The sequence below is a fragment of the Myotis lucifugus genome, unplaced genomic scaffold (genome assembly GCF_000147115.1).
Source record: "Myotis lucifugus unplaced genomic scaffold, Myoluc2.0 scaffold_197, whole genome shotgun sequence".
Lineage (NCBI taxonomy): Eukaryota > Metazoa > Chordata > Mammalia > Chiroptera > Vespertilionidae > Myotis > Myotis lucifugus.
In genome coordinates, this window is record NW_005871245.1 from 1,139,274 (window position 1) to 1,156,958 (window position 17,685).

Sequence of the window (17,685 nt, forward strand, 5' to 3'; positions counted from 1 at the left end):
AACCGATACAAAATAAAAAACAACATTTCCAAATGTACTAAAAATAAATACACTATATTTTAATGACATAGTTATCAAATGTGCTGCTCAGTTCTCAACTATTTAAAGATGTTTATACTATGGTCAATACTGCCCAATACTATGACCACTAGCTACATATGATTATTTACATTTATATTAATATTTAATATGTTTATATTAAACACAATGTGCAATTCAGTTTCTCAGTTGTGCTAGTGACATTTCAGGTGCTCAATAGCCACACTGGACAGTGCAGATATAAAATATTTCCATTACTGCAAAACGTTCTATTGGACACGCTGAACCTAAAGGAGTTTTAAAACACACAGAAATCTTTCAGTAATAACAAACCAGTATTTCAAAGCACTAACTCCACATTTCATCAGCATGTGGTATCTATTTCCATGGCACCAACTACTAAATATCAACTACTAAAGGCAGTATACTCTGAAGGAATCTTGACGGTTAAAAAAAAAAGTTTCCTTTTACTAGTATTCAGTACAAACTGCTGAGCTATTTATACTCTTTCTTTTTGTTTAAAAGGCAAAGCCAGAATTTATTGAGAATTTAAAGTTTGGTTCAGCTGGGTCTTTCTTTTTTGTACTCTTTTTTTAGTAACTGAACTACTACTTCTTTTTCTATTCTCAGTTAAAGTCTTTGACTACTAATAATAACTCAAAGTCTAAGGAAAAATAATGGTTTTATTTCAATTTACAGAACTACTGAAAATTATATCCATTTGTTACCAACCAAACAACATTCATCTTACTGGCCACCCATTTAATAATATTCTTTCTACTCCAAATTGTACCTTTTCATGAGCTGAAGGTAGATTTTATGTAGTTTCAATGAAAGTGACTGGATAGTCTTATCTTAAAGGAAAACATGCTTTATAAAATCACAAGACATTCATAAAAACTAAATCTCAATTGGCCTCTATTAAGGAACCAGAAGGTATCAATGATGTGTAGAAACTAACCAGTCAGAAATCAAGTAATGTTCCCCAGTAAAGTGGCATTCATTGCTGGTGACTCAGAGAGATGACTATTAGCCACTGCCACTTCTCTGCTTCCTCCTCTCTCTTTCATAACTCTTTGAAACTCATCTGGCCCTTAATTTCACATTAATTGACTGAGAAAGGAATATTAATATTACCAACACTCAGCCACATATCCAGTGAAAATACAAAAAATGTCTGATGATAGCTATGTTTGTAAACATTATTCAGAAATTTCTAATAAGGAATCTCCTTACACATTCTTTTCCAGCATATGTGCAGAAGAATATAACCATCTTCTACCAAATAAAAATTCTCAGTAATTAACACCTGGTTACACTATGAATCAAAGTAATTCTTACAAAAGAAACAAGGATGACTACGTGAAGGGTATTTCTATCAAACCTGCTTTAGACAGTAATTCAAATGCACCCTATTCTTTGTTTTCCAATAGGAAATAGCCATCTCTTTTGTACCATTCCTTTCCCTCAAAACCCTCAGTCTTTCTCACTTAGGAGGTGAAGCACAGAAGAAAAAAAAAGTTATGTATACATTAACTAAGTTCAAAGAGAGATAATGTTTTGGATTATATATACCTTCCTAAATCTTGTTTTTAAAACTGTAACAGTGAAAAACACCACTCTAGAAAAACAATCTAGTGAGGTGAGAGAAAATATGGACAACGTGTGCCTTTGCTCACCTGTCTACGCTACAGCAACTAGCTCAATCCTAGTTTCACTTTTCTCAAAAGCACATCTTTATTAGTGCTACTACAACCGTAAAAATGTAGCTACCAAATAAAACCTTTTAAGATGCTCCCTGGCTCAGTTGGTTGGAGCGTAGTCCTGTGCACAAAGGTTGCAGGTTCAATTCCTGGACAGGGAACATATTGAGGTTGGGGGTTTGATCCCTGGTTGGGGCATGTATGGGATGCAACCAATTGATGTTTCTCTCTCTCTCTTCCCTCTCTCTAAATCAATAAAAAATATCCTCAGGTGAGGATTAAACACACACACAAAAACACACACCTTCAAGATGCAAATTTGATTGTGTTTTCAACGTGAAAATAATTTATTTTATTGAAAAGGCCCTAAATTTAAACAGTATCCAATTAGCTAAAATCCAAGGAAGAGCTGACTACCAGTTTGTTGTGTGGATTTAAAAAGAAAAATGACAGGTCCTGGTCGGGTAGCTTGGTTGGTTGGAGCGTAGTACAGATGAGCCAAGGTTGCAGGTTCCAGCCTTGGTCAGCGCACAGACAAAAATTAACCAATGAAATGCACGAACAGGTGGAACAATCTCAATCAATCTCTCTCTCTCTCTCTCTCTCTCTCTCTCTTAGATAAATAAATAAATACATATTTAAAGGAAAAAAGATAAAGGGCTGAAATGATTTGCCTGGGATTTGTTTACTTGGGGCAAACAGTCTTCTATATGTTTAAACAGTTTTCTAAATCTTCCTGGTCTGAAAGAATTGTGTGTGGAACACAGCTCTCAAATTTGGCATCCTCTTGTGTGTGCTTAAAGCAATAATAATTTCTTTCTACCTGCCTCCAGTTTTGTCCCTTTCTAATTAATTCTCAACAGTGGTGACACGGTGATCTTTAGAGCAACACAAATTTAAGTGTTTGTCACATCTTACAAAAAAATCCTTCAAGACCTGACCCAATGACTATCTTTCTATCTAGCCTCTTATCTCACCATTCTCCCATACCTGCTATATTTAGTCTTAGTACTTGTCTCGAGTCCTATTGAACCACTTAGAGTTCCTAAATGGTAACATATTCTCCCAAGTCTATCAACCTATTAGTTTGCTGTTCTAGCTCTCCCTCCCCACATTTCCTAATCTGGCTAATTGGTGCTTCTTTAAAATTCATTTTATCTGTCACTTCCTCTGGGAAGTCTTCTTTTCTACACTTAAGGCTGTGTTAGGCACCCTACTTCTGTCTCCAATTCACCTTCCATATACTTCTACATATAGGGGTACATATCACTTTTATTATAATCATGAATTTACTTTTATTATAATTATCTGTCTTTGAAAACAGAAATTATCTTTATATGCTCAACAAGTAACATACTGCTCAGCACATAATAGATATTCAATAAAGATTTGAAAAAAGAGGAGGGAGGCAAAGGGAGAACAGGGTCTTTCACTAGTTTAACTTATAGGTGTTCCTTTTAAGTTATGGAGTATGTACGTTGGGAAAATAATCAGGTCTGTAGGTAAACAACATATTATAATAAATCACTGAACAATTTCATGGCAAAAAGGGGAGGGGGAAAACAGACATGATTGAGATTCTCTTGCAAGCTAGGGGTTACATGTATATATATAAAAGCCTAAGCAACTGTTAAGACGGAATGACCAGTCGCTATGATGTGCACTTACCACCAGGGGCAGACGCACATTGACCCCCAGCCCATAGGCCCTAATCACCGATGGGGCCTGCCTGCTGGCCAATCTCTTGGTTTTTTCCCGCCAGCCGGCAGGCCCAGATCACCCAATTGGGGCTGGGCCTCCAGGGCTGGGATGGGGAACCTGGGGTGGGTGGCGGTGGACACAGTCCCTTTCCCAGGAGGGCCAAGGGCCGGCTCCCTTCTCGAAGTTGGCGGCCAACCTCCCGGGTCCTTTCCCCTGGTCCTCCCCCTGCTGGCAGGCCTTCATTGGCTTGCTGCCTGCCCCTGCGGTGGCAGTTGACCCCTCTCCCAGCCAGCAACTCCTGATTGGCCAATCAGGGCCGGGCTGGGCTGGGACAGGGAACCGGGGGTGGGTGGCGGTGGAAACAGGCAGTGAAGGAGGAGGAGGGGGAGGCAGGGAAGCGGGGAGCTGCGTGGTGGTGGTGGTGGTACGCAGGGCAGTGAGGGAAGAAGGAGGCGGAGAGGTGGGGAAGCAGGGAACCTGATGGCCTTTATTGCCTGCCAGGCCTAGGGACCCCACCCGTGCCTGAATTTCGTGCACTGGGCATCTAGTGTTATAAATTCACTCCCACAGATGCTTAACAGCAACATCATCTTTTAATTATAGTTGCTTTTAGATTTATAAAAACCTATTTTAAAAAAGAGAAACACTTGTAAGGACTAAAGGAGCACTACCAGTTTTTAATCTCTTAAAGCTGATTTCTAGTTTCTGTTTCTTCTCCCTTTCACTCCTGATTCTTGGTTTCTGATCATTTCACTAAGTGATAAAAGTTTCCATCAGAAAAATCAGAACATAAAGAAATAATACTAAATTCAAAATAATCGAGTCTGTTATATATGAACATCTCTAACAAAAGATATAATAAAAAAGAAAGCTAAAACTTAGAAAAAATAAACTAAGTTCAATTTGCCATACATTCCTTTTCCCCATTCTCTATGAATAATAGCTAACATTAACTGAGCATGTATTATAATGTCAGGAATTATTTTAAGTATTTTACATGTATTAACTTATCTAATTCTTTGGCAAACATATCAGAAGGATTCCATTTATTATCCTATTTAATTGATGAGGAAACTGAGTCACACCAGAGTAAACTGACTTGTCAAGGAGTTCAGAGCTAATAAATGGCAAAGATAGGGTTCATAGCTAAGTCATCTGGATATTAATCTCCATTCCTAACTACTACACTATAGACAGTGATGGTGAACCTATGACACGCGAACTCATTTTTTTGGTTGATTTTTCTTTGTTAAATGGCATTTAAATATATAAAATAAATATCAAAAATATAAGCCTTTGTTTTACTATGGTTGCAAATATCAAAAAATTTCTATATGTGACACGGCACCAGAGTTAAGTTAGGGTTTTTCAAAATGCTGACACGCCGAGCTCAAAAGGTTCTCCATCACTGCTATAGACCTAACTATACATTGGGTTCATACAATACTTCCCAGATGTTTAAATAAGGACACTTATTTTAAACCTTATAAAAATTCTAGAGTTATTACTTTAACAAAAGTAAAATTCAGACACAGAGCAATTATGCAAATTGCCAAAAATGACAATGTTAAAATAAAAAAGCAAACATTTGTTTTTTTAGGTCACCCCTGATATTTCCAGTATGATCATCAACAAGAATGATGCTTCTTATCTCAAAAATCAATTTGAAAAGGAATTTCTTAGAAAATAAATGAAAGATCTAAAATAAAATTAAAAGTTGGCCATTTGGGACAGAGACATTTCTACTGTTCCTCAAACTAAATCTACAGTAAAAATACTCCTGCCCCAGTATTTCATGAGAAACCCAAATTACTGAAGCACAGGTTTAAAACACCTTTAACCCAAATTATGCAACTGGGGGCATTATTATTAGCAACATACAAGTATGTTTCATTACCAAGTGTTGTCTATTTACACTCCCTAAAGCAATTAGGAAGCCCCAGTTTTTCCTATTTCCTCATGTTCACCAAATTCTCCTGTTAGACACAAGACAAAAACAATAAAACAAAAAGCTCATTAAAGATACAGAAAAGGAAATATAGGTGCTATAAAAACAAGTTTTGTTTTAATAATTTCCTTAAGCACAAGTCGTGCTGAATAATATGACATGAAATTCTAACATAACTATTTTTATCTGTTTATTCATTCTGCCTTGCATTAATGGTTCTTAATCTCTTTTAGAGCTGAAATTGTCTTATTCATTTTATTGTTGTTGTCTATGGCAGGTAGGGTAGTGTACCAACAAAAATTTATTGAGTTATTTAATGAATCAATCATCCATCCATTCATTCATCCACCTTTTCACCTTTTGGTTAGGGTTAGGGTATGTAATGAGTATGAAATAAATATTCAAGCAAAACTAAATGGGCTTCATTGTAACTGCCTTGGACACATTATAAGATTATAACCAGAACTAAACAAGCACACACCTTTAGTATTAAGCCAAGCTTCTCATCCAAGCTTCTCATCCTAGCAAAAATGTCTTTTCTTTGGTGCCACTTTTTTCTCTTGTTATTTACTAGTAAAACATAATTCTTATGGGTTCTTGCTATTCAAGCCCTTTGATGATTGATTTATAAACTGAAGAGGGAAGAGACAGATTGGGGGGGGGGGGAGATGGAAAAAAGAAAACAGCCAGACCCACCTGTTTTACAGCATTTAAATTCTTTTGGGAGATCAAAGAAGAAAAACAGAAAATATAAAATCAAAGGAAACTTAAATATGAAAATTTAAATATATAAAATATTTAAATGGTCAGGTGAAATGCAGTATTTAATCTTTCTACGCAATGAAAAAAAGGAAAGCTGTAGCTACAGATTGCAATCTACATATATAAAAGCCTAAGTGACCGTTATGACCAGACGACTGGCCGGTAACTATGATGTGCACTGACCACCAAGGGGCAGACGCTCAACACAGGAGCTGCCCCCTGGTGGTAAGTGCACTCCCACAGCCAACCTCTAGCAGCTGGCCAACCTCCCGCAGTCCCTTCCCCGCACAACCCCCCCTCCCAGCCTCGATCGCCAGCCAGGCCGAGGGACCCCACCCATGCATGAATTCGTGCACTGGGCCTCTAGTCTGATATAATGTGACTGACTACCAACAAACTCTGGTTTGATGAGGAAAAAACACAACACACATATAAACCTTCAATGAAGAATTAGAGGCCATTAGCACCATTCTACTAGCTAGCCCAATCCACTACTATCACCTTTTAACGGAAGTCTCTATTAAAAGGTAGGTGGGTGTGTGCAGGTGTGCATGTGTTTTGTATTCCATTGATGTTTCAAACTGCAATCTTGGTAAAAACTATCCTACCTTTGAGTCAACTCAAAGCTCTATCATGAAAAGGTCATTTTTAACATTTAGAACTCTAAGCAAATGCAAATGTTCATCTTATTGCACTGTCTCAGAATTCCCAAAATAATGTTAATTAGGGAAAGAGTGAACATTCCTGTTTTGTTCTTGCTCTAGTGGACATTTCTTCAGTATTTCACTAATAAGTGTAGTAGTGTCTGTTGGTTTCAGAAAGATATTCTTAGTCATATTTAAGGACTATGTAAGCACATTGTAAAATTTTAAAAGTGAGCTAAAAGGCCTGGCCAGCATGGCTCAGTGGTTGAGTGTTGGAGCTCTGAACCCAGAGGTCATGGTTCGATTCCCAGTTAGGGCACATGCCCAGGTTGCGGGCTTGAGTCCCAGTGGGGAATGTGCAGGAGGCAGCTAATCAATGATTCTCTCTCATCATTGATGCTTCCATCTCTCTCTCCCTTTCCCTTCTCTCTAAAATCAAGTAAAAAATGTTTTTAAATGAGCTAAAAGGATATTCATAGTATTCATAATATGGATTGTCACTGGGCAGTGGTGATCAAAGCAGATTACAAAATGTGTCCTAGTATTACCAATTAGTAGAAATGGAGGTACTTATTAAATATGTAAGAATAAAAATAAATTATCCTACTCTTAGTGTAATAAAAGCTTTTAGCTAAAATAGTTGAATTTTCAAAAAAATTTTTATATACAGATGAGCATATCATTTTTCTATTTTGTAATAATTGATGTACTAATGTGTTTTTATTTATAGATTCCTTAATATAAAATCCTTAGATTCTGAAAGAAATACTCTTAGTCATATTCTTTTAATATAATGAAAGACTTGACATATAAAATGGGAGAAAAGCAGTTCTAAATTAGTATGTTAAAAATGTATAACTACTACATAGATAACTGCTCTGGAAAAAATCATAGAAGTAGATATAACAAAATAATTACCAGTAGTTTTATTTTTGTACCATCTTTGTTAGCTTTTATTTATCAAGATTTCATTAACTTTATAAAATAAAAGGATATGTTTTCTATTTTTTTCTCTGCTCTACATGGTTGATTATAATTAAACTATAACTGCAACTGCCCATAAAACCCACTGGGCTAAGATGCATTTTAATTTCCTTCTGTGACTATTAGTCTATATGGGATTTTTATTTCTTGAGTCACTTTGGTAAATTATATTTTCCTAGAAAACTACTTATTTCATCAGGAACTCAACAAAGGTGCTCAAGTAATTCAGTGGATAACAGAGAATATTCTCAACTTCGTACCACATCCAAAAATTAAATAAAAAAGAATCACTGAAGTAAAAACTATAAAACATCTTGAAAAAAAAATAGAGAAAAATCTTTGTGACCTTGGGTTAAGCAAAGATTTATTTTTATTTATATATTTATTTTGATTTATTTATTTCAGAGAGAAAGAGAAACATTGATTTATTGTTCCACTTATTTATGTACTCATTGGTTACTTCTTGTATGTGCCCTGATCAGGGATCGAACCCACAACCTTGGTATATCAGGACGATATTCTAACCAACTGAGCTACCTGGCCAGAGCCAAGCAATGATTTCTTAAAAGACAAAGAGCAAGTCATAGAAACATGGAACAGACTGTCAAACCTCAGAGGAAAGGCAGGGGAGGGTTGGGAAGAGGGGGGTAAGAGATCAACCAAAGAACTTGTACGCATGCATATAAGCATAAACAATGGATACAGACAGTAGGGAGGCAAGGGCATGTGCTGGGGGGCAGGAGCGGTCAGGGAGCGGTCAATGGGGGAAAAAGGAGACATATATAATACTTTCAACAATAAAGAATTTAAGTTTCAAAAAAGATAAAGAGCATTAACCATAAAAGAAAAAAACAACAACTGGATTTCATGAAAATAAAAATTTCTGGTCCTGCCTGGCCAGTGTAGCGCAGTGGTTGAGCATCGACCCATAAACCAGGAGATCACTGTTTAATTACTGGTCAGGGCACATGCCTGGATTATAGGCTCCATCCCCAGTAAGGGGCATGTAGGAGGCAGCTGATGGATGATTCTCATCATTGATGTTCCTATCTCTCTCTTCTTGCCTTCCTCTCTCTGAAATCAGTAAAAACATATTTTTTAAAAAACAAAACAAACAGCCCTAGCTGGTTTGGCTCAGTGGATAGAGCGTTGGCCTGTGGACTAAAGAATTCCAGGTTTGATTCCAGCCAAGTGCACATGCCTGGGTTGCGGGCTCAGTTCCCAGTAAGGGTCATGGAGGAGGCAGCCGATCAATGATTCTCTCTCATCATTGATGTTTCTATCTCTCTCTCCCTCTCCCTTCCTCTCTGAAATCAACAAAAATATATTAAAAAAATTTTTTTCTCTTAACAAACAACCAAAACCACAAAAAACTTCTGGTTCTGACTTGGTAACCAATCAATGTCTCTCTCTTTTCTTCCCTTTCACTTGCTCTAAAAAAAAAAATCAATGGAAAAAATATCCTCGGGGTAAGGATTAACAACAACAACAAAAACAGATCTTGCCCTCCATAAGTTTATAGTCTTATAAGATGACAGAAGATATTTAATATATGTTCATAACAATGCTACATTAAGTTTCTACTGAAAATCCAGGGGAAAAAATAGAACTAACATCATTTTGGGCATTATTTAATTCCAGAGGCATTTATCTCCTACACTGTAAGGATCTCAAAACTAATTAAGTTCATATTTTGTCCTTCATTCTTAAAGAGAAGGGAGGGAAGGACTGTGTTGTCAGCACATTTGGAGCTTCAAATGGTAACAACATAACATCACAAAATTTTTCCCCATAAACTTTGAAGTGAAGTGCATGTATTAGCTTTGAGCATGGCTTCTTTTTAAAAAAATATATTTTATTGATTTTTTACAGAGAGGAAGGGAGAGGGATAGAGAGTTAGAAACATTGATGAGAGAGAAACATCAAACAGCTGCCTCCTGCACACCTCCTACTGGGGATGTGCCCACAACCAAGGTACATGCCCTTGACTGGAATCGAACCTGGGACCTTTCAGTCCCAAGGCCGACGCTCTATCCACTGAGCCAAACCAGCTAGGGCGAGCATGGCTTCTTAACGTATGTCCTTAACAGCTAGGAAAAAAAAACCTTTATAATGTAATATGATTTATAAATTCAGATACAGAGTAGGAAGGAAATAATTGATTTCATTTGTTTAGGATATGGCTTCTGTTTTCTACCTCAACAAACTGCTTCTCCTATTTCCTATGTGATATAAATTCTAATCTAAAGGAGAAATTACCTTGTAAATCTGTTTCCAGAACACCACACATAAGAATAACCTAGTTTCAAATTCATATTAATAATCTACTCATTAAATTATTTCATCAAACACATACCAAAAAAATTTTAAACAAAAATGTGTTCACTTCTACAGAAGGGAGGGTACTACAGAAACTTAATGAAGTCAGAAGATTTAAAACATTTTGGGAAGGCAATTTAGTATACTATACCTACAGACAGATCCTCTCCTATATCAAAAAACCTTTAGCCCAGGTGCCATCTCCCTGTCCCTTGAGCAAATGCCCCCCACCCTACCCCACCCCTGCCTTTCTTTCTTTCCTTCTTTCTTCCCTCAAGGTGCAGACCTTTGCTTTCTTCCTCCTAAGCTCTAAGGGCCCTTCTTTCGCCTCTGTAACACTCTCCCTGAGTTCACACAGTTCTTCCACAGCTCATTTCTTCATAAAAAAACCCAAAAACTTGCCCAGCTGGCATGGCTCAGTGGTTGAGCATCAACCTATGAACCAGGAGGTCATGGTTCATTTCCAGAAAATACATGCTGGTTTAGGGCGGGATCCCCAGTAGGGGGCATGCAGGAGGCAGCCGATCAATTATTCTCATCATCGATGTTTCTATCTCTCTATCCTCCTCCCTTTTTCTCTCTCTGAAAATCAATAAAGGAAAAAAATTTAAAAAGAAAGAAAGAGGAAGGCATAGGATTCAGGAAACGAAAGAGGAAAAACAGGAGAGAAGCAGAGTCACCAGGTAACTAGGAGTATTTTAGGATGACAGCTGTGTACCACCAGTCCAGATTGGAGCAGTCTAACTCAAGAGGCATACTGAGGTCTGTCATCACCAAGATCTCTGTTGCCATTTATCCTCTTCTCAAAGATAAGAACATAGTGTCCAGGTGAGCCTGGCCAACAACTTGCCTTGACTACATACTGGTGAATTTCTTCTCAAAACACTCACTTGCCTAATGAACTCAGAACACTCATTTCACTCCACAAAAGTGTTCTTTATCCTACAGCTGTGCGTAGAGCACACTCAATTTAGGAAATACCACAGAACTACTCACTCCCTCTGACCATATTTCTGCCAAATGTCCAACTAACTGTGTTCACTTCTGTAGAAGGGAGGGGACTACAGAAACTTAATGAAGTTGTCAGAAGCCTGGTCCTACTCAATACAATTTCCAGGACTAAGTCTTGACTTTGCTAATGATTTTCACAGAAGAACCTCTATGAACCTCAGGAAGCTGAAGTAAGTATGGTCCATCAATCCCTGGGGATCCCTGAGATCCTTTTAAGAGTCCAAGAGGTACAACTATATACTTAATAATGCTAAAGAATCATATGCCTTTTTCACTGTGTTGACATTTGCACTGATGATCCAAAAGCAATGGTGAGCAACACTACTGGTACCCTAACACAAATCAAGGCAGCACCACCAAATTGTAATAGGCCTCAAATTCATCACCACTATATAATTAAAGTTAAAAATAACACCAGCTTTAAGAATGTCCTTGATAAAAATATAAAAATTATTAGTTTTAATAACTCTCAACCCTTTGGTACATGTCTTTTATTGTGTGTGATGAAATGATAAGAATGCATAAAGCATATACTTAAGTGCAATGGTTACCTTCAGAAAAGGCACTTGTGTGATTGAGTTGCAAGCTGAGCTAGCCAATTTTTTTCATAAGATACCATTTTCAAAGGAAAGATTGAATGACAAATTATGTTATTCATGCTTAGATATTTGACAGACATTGTCTCAAAATAGAATAAAAACAAAACAAAACCTGATAGTATGCACTGTCAGTGATATTAAGTCAAGCTTTCTAGAGAAAATTTATTTATTTATTTTTTTAAAATATATTTTATTGATTTTTTACAGAGAGGAAGGGAGAGAGATAGAGAGTTAGAAACATCGATGAGAGAGAAACATCGACCAGCTGCCTCCTGCACATCTCCCACTGGGGATGTGCCCGCAACCCAGGTACATGCCCTTGACCGGAATCGAACCTGGGACCTTTCAGTCCGCAGGCCGACGCTCTATCCACTGAGCCAAACCGGTTTCGGCATAGAGAAAATTTAAAATTTGGAAAACATATCCACTAGAGTGAGCTTGACAGCTTCTCAAGATTTAAAGACTTTTCCAATGAGATCAGTAATGGTATTTACAAATGTCAATACTAACAAAATTAATGGATTTTAAACTATAAATAAAATGTGTAAACATTTGTCCATGTAGGAAAGGTCCTAGAGGCCACAGGTTAGTCCCACTGGAACTTGATGGATAAAAATCCCTCATTTTATTTTTAGAATAGAAAACATAATTCTTTTTCAATACATCTACATAACCGTTAGCCAAACCGACTTAACAAAATTCTCACCCATATTATACAGACTCCATCTTCTTAGAAACAAAACTCATTTTACATTCAGAATCTTTATTTTGTCAAATGGCATTGAATGGACTATAACTCAGTAAACCAAATTCTTATCATATGTATGTTTTGTAAGCAACGAAGAAAAAAATCAGTATAACATTTGAAGAAGGAGTGGAGGAAACAGAGAATGAGACTGGTTGTTAAATATGTAACTATGAATCATTTCCATTTTTTTCTAAAATCCACATATGAATGTAAATGTTAATTTACAAATTCCAAGATTTAAAGTATTAGAGGAAAAATCTTCTCACTAGCACAGAAGACAACTTTTTTCTCATATTAGTGATCAAAAGTACATTTCAATTTATGTTTCAATTGACTATTGGCCAACTTTAACTTCCATAGCAACTCTCACTATATTATCCTCTAATAAATTTAAGTTATAGTTAATTTAAGTTAAATTAAATTAGCTTAATGATAAATTTAATTACTTACATTAAATTAAATTTAAGTTATGCTTGAGTTAGGTGATGTAAGTCAGAGAGAAAAATAAGTTTCCAGTAAAAACCTTTGGAGTTATTGTATGTTACTCTTTTTTTTTTTTTAATATATTTTATTGATTTTTCACAGAGAGGAAGGGAAAGGGATAGAGAGTTAGAAACATTGATGAGAGAGAAACATCGATCAGCCGCCTCCTGCAAACCTCCCACTGGGGATGTGCCCGCAACCAAGGTACATGCCCTTGACTGGAATCGAACCTGGGACCTTTCAGTCTACAGGCTGATGCTCTATCCACTGAGCCAAACCAGTCAGGGCAGTATGTTACTCTTATTGGCCATATACTAGTAGACATGTTCTTTAGGATTTGTCACCAGGCAACTACAATCAACTCAATTTACTAAGTTAAATTGTTCATAAATAATCTGCTCTAGAACTAACTTGGGCCCTAGCCGGTTTGGTTTCAGTGGATAGAACTTCGGCCTGCGAACTGAAAGGTCCCAGGTTCGATTTTGGTCAAGGGCACATGCCTGGGTTTTGGACTCGATCCCCAGTGGAGGACTTGCACGAGGCAGCCAATCCATGATTCTCTCTCATCATGGATGTTTCTATCTCTCTCTCCCTCTTCCTTCCTTTCTGAAATCAATAAAAATATATTTTAAAAAACACAAATTATTAACAAAACAAAACAAAAAAAAGAATTAACTTGGTAATGAAACTAAATTGCCCTCTGGTGTTCAATATAAGGATTTCACTGATGAACTAGATTTAAGTACCCTCTCTTCAGGGAAACAAAAAAGCAAAGATCCTAAAGAAGCCACTTAAGATCATTAAAATCAAAGGAGCCCGATCCTGGTGGCTCAGTGGTTGGTCATCGAACTATGAACCAAGAGGTCAGGGCACATGCCTGGATTGCAGGCTTGATCCCCAGTAGGGGGCGTACAGGAAGCAGCCAATCTATGATTCTCTCTCATCACTGATGTTTCTCTCTCCTCCTTTCCCTTCCTCTCTTAAGTCAATAAAAAAATACTTAAAAAAAAAATCAAAGGAGAAATTCTGATTTTGTAAGATTTTCAAGAACAGTCTTCTCACTGAACCGAGTGGCTCAGTTATCTGAAGCATCATCCCATACACCAAAGGTTGTGGATTCGATTCCCCTTCAGGGCACATAGCTAGGTTGCAGATTCCATCCCTGATCGGAGGCAATGTATGAGGTGGAACTGATCAATGTTTCTCTCTCTCCTCCCCGCTTCATCTCTCTCTAAAAAAAGAAGAAAAAAAAAGTCTTCTCAAAGCCCGGCTATTAATCTGAGCTATTACTTGTACAAGTAGGTCAAAGTGCCTAACTAACCACAGTCATCTATGGTAACTGGACATGACAAGAATATAAACTTGGTAACATTTTTACTATACTTCTTCAAGTTACACTGGCATTTTTTCCCCATTTGGTAAAATATATTTACCAATGTTACATCTAATAAGGGGTTAATTTCCAAAATATATAAGGAACTCATGTAGCTTAACAAAGGAAGACAAACAATCCAATTAAAAACTGGGCAAAGAAACTTAAATAGACACTTCTCCAAAGTGGACATGTAGATGGCCAAGAGACATGTAAAAAAATGCTTCAAGTCGTTAATCGTCAGAGAGATGCAAATTAAAACGACAATGAGGTATCACCTCACACCTGTCAGAATGGCTATCATCAACACATCAACAAACGACAAGTGCTGGGGAGGATGTGGACAAAAGGGAACCCTAGTACACTGCTGGTGGTGGGAATGCAGACTGGTGCAGCCACTATGGAAAACAGTATGGAGTTTCCTCAAAAATTAAAAATGGAACTGCCATTTGTATAGTGATCCCACTTTTAGGAATATATCCTAAGAAACCCAAAACACCATCAGAAAGAATATATGCACCCCTATGTTCATAGCAGCGCAATTTACAACAGCTAAGATCTAGAAACAGCCCTAGTGCCCATCAATAGATGAGTAGATAAAAAAAGATGCGGTACATTTATACCATGGAATACTATGCAGCCGTAAAAAAGTAGGATCTCTTACCCTCTGAGACAGCATGGAGGGACTTGGGGAGTATTATGTTAAGTGAAATAAGTCAGTCAGAGAAAGACAAGTATCACATGATCTTACTCATCTGTGGAATCTAATGAACAAAATAAACTAATGAACAAAATAGATCCAGTCCATAGATTTGCAGTGCTATGAATTGTGTATCTCAGAGTGAAGACGGGGTTGGTTGGGGAGAATTTTACCGGGGTACTTACACGCATATGTTCGCCTTACCCATGGACACAGAAAATAGTGCGGTGAAGACCTGGAAAGAGGCAGCGGGTGCAGGGTAGAGGGGTCATTGGGGAGAAAAAAAGGGGAGACATCTATAATACAACAATAAAGATAAATTTTTTAAAAGTGTAGATGATACTCACCCAATGGATCTTCCATGCCACTATTATCCAGTTTAGGGAGGTAGGGTATAGTTTCTAAAAAGAGAAAATAGTAAATAATATATTTAAAACATAAAATCCATATGCTTTTTAAAAAAAATAAACCCAGTTCAGTACCAGTGATTATAATTTAAAACTGGAACATAATAAAAATGTACAACTAACTGAGAACATTGCCAACTGGGATTTATTTTCAAGGAGTTGAATACAGATTCATAAGATAAAAATATCATAAACTTGAAGGGTAATTTTCATTTTAAAATATATCATTTTCAGTTTCCTCAAATAAGTTCCCTTTCCAAACCCCATCTTGAATTATTAGAGTGTAAAAGCCAAAATTTTATGTTATGAAAAAAAAAACACAAAAAACACCACCTCCGAAACTCACATAAACACCTGAGAAAGGATATGAGCATATCTTAGAAGGAAGGAATTGGTTTGCCTAAAGAAAGTAGAAGTTATTTTAGATATAGGAGGATGGTTCAGTAAGTTATAAGTTTAGAATGATCAAATATGAAAATAAAGCAAAAAAAATTGTTTTGAAAGAAATGTGACTAAGTATAGATATCCAACCTCCTTCACCCTTAATTAAGAGAAGGATCAAATCTGCCAATCTTGCTTCCTGTCTCTTTCATGGTTTGGATCCCAAGGGAATTCCTTAATAAACAGTCTGAATTCTAAAGTCCAATTCAGAGTGTATTTTCAGAGAAAAAGTACCTACTAACAGTTGGTGCCACATGCGATCTGAGAAAACTGGAAATATGATGTGGTTCTGGAGGTGAATTGCTCACAGACTAGATGGCAATGAGGACTCCATCACTGGTGGTGGGTGTAACACAGAAATCCTTGGCAGAAGGTGCTGGTCTAATTCTTACACTTTCAACAGTGATGATAGTGTTGTCTATCTGTGGAATGGAATACTCTAGTTGACTAGATGTATCAGGCAAGTGAAAAGTAAGGGGAAACAATGACTATGACAATGAAATTGAATAGCTATTATTAAATTCAATTGATGCTCTAGAAAAAGATAACAAAAAGCTAGGAGTGATTAACAGTCAAGTGAATGTCAAATATGAAAGCCACAGGACCTCCTAGGTAAACATACAAAGAGGCTTTTTTTTCTGTGACAGTAGGAGGACAGGAAAAACTGAAGACCAGGCTCATCAGAATAGCCCAGCTCCAAAGAAAGTTAACTCTCAACCAGGGAAGTATGCTATGCCAACATCAGGACCCTGATTAGGAAAAAGGGACTCTAATCCACAAGATGGAGACAACAGAGTTGAAACCCCTCCAAAATCTCAAATACCCAAATACTCCTTAACCCCTTCTGACTACAAAAGTGGCCCAATAAGAGCTAGCGCTCTCTCCTCACGTGAAGATAATGCAGAGGACTCCCCTACCTGTTCAATAAAACAGTGCCCCTCAGGATCTGCCACCTCCACGCCCCCTGGCTCATCGGTCTTTAATTTATAGTAGGTCAGTACTGTGTCTGATAAGGTCAGAACTATAACCTCAGAGAGTTACGAGAAAGACTTAGCCAGCATGTACCAGGGGAGTACAAATGTGACCGAATTCTGAGTGTTTGAACATGAGGATCAGAACATTTATATATCTATATATCTATATCTATATCTATATCTATATCTATATCTATACACACACACAAATATATAGATATATATCTATATATATATAGAAAGCCAGCGTTCCTAACGACCAGAACAACCAGTCGCTATGACGCCCACTGTGGCCAGCGAACTGGCCGGATCAGTGGGCAGGGCCAGTGGCCAAACTCCTGCAGCCCCTCCCCCTGGCCAACCCCACTCCTGATTGGACTTTCCCACCCCGATCGATGGCGGGGTGCTAGCCAAACCCCCGTGGCCCTTCCCCCTGGCCAGCCCCATCCCTGATACCTCCCCACCCCAACAGGCGGCGAGGCTGGTCGGCTAACCTCCTGCAGCCCCTCCCCCACTCGACCCCATTGGCCGGCAGCCCCTCCCTCCAGCCAGTTCCACCCCCGATCAGCCCCCCCCACACCAATCGAGGTGGGGCTGGCTGGCCAACCTCCCACAGCCCCTCCCCCGGCCACTGACCCCCGATCGCCCCCCCACACCTCATTTGGGGGCGGGGCCCGCTGGCCAATCGTCCGCAGCCCCTCCCCCCAGCCAGCCCAGCCCCGATTGGGCCCATCTCCTCCCCCCACAGACCCACCTCCTGCCATCTCCTCCTCCCCACAGGCCCAGCCCCAATCTGCCCCAATTGGGGCCAGGCCAACTGGACCCCACCCATGCATGAATTCATGCACTG

At 38.1% G+C, this 17,685-nt stretch overlaps 1 protein-coding gene across 4 annotated transcripts in view; it reads right to left on the bottom strand.

Annotated features, from left to right (window-relative positions):
• PHACTR4 (phosphatase and actin regulator 4) overlaps positions 1–17,685 on the bottom strand; it is a 73,639-nt gene that overhangs the window by 45,939 nt on the left and 10,015 nt on the right. For 3 of the 4 annotated variants that reach the window (XM_023760978.1, XM_023760976.1, XM_023760980.1), the window contains exon 2: positions 15,361–15,414. In XM_023760978.1, the coding sequence (XP_023616746.1) occupies positions 15,361–15,376 (16 nt within the window). In that variant the 5' untranslated portion in view covers positions 15,377–15,414. Of the gene's footprint in view, positions 1–15,360; positions 15,415–17,685 lie in introns of those variants that run through there. The other variant, XM_023760979.1, reaches the window with a different exon arrangement.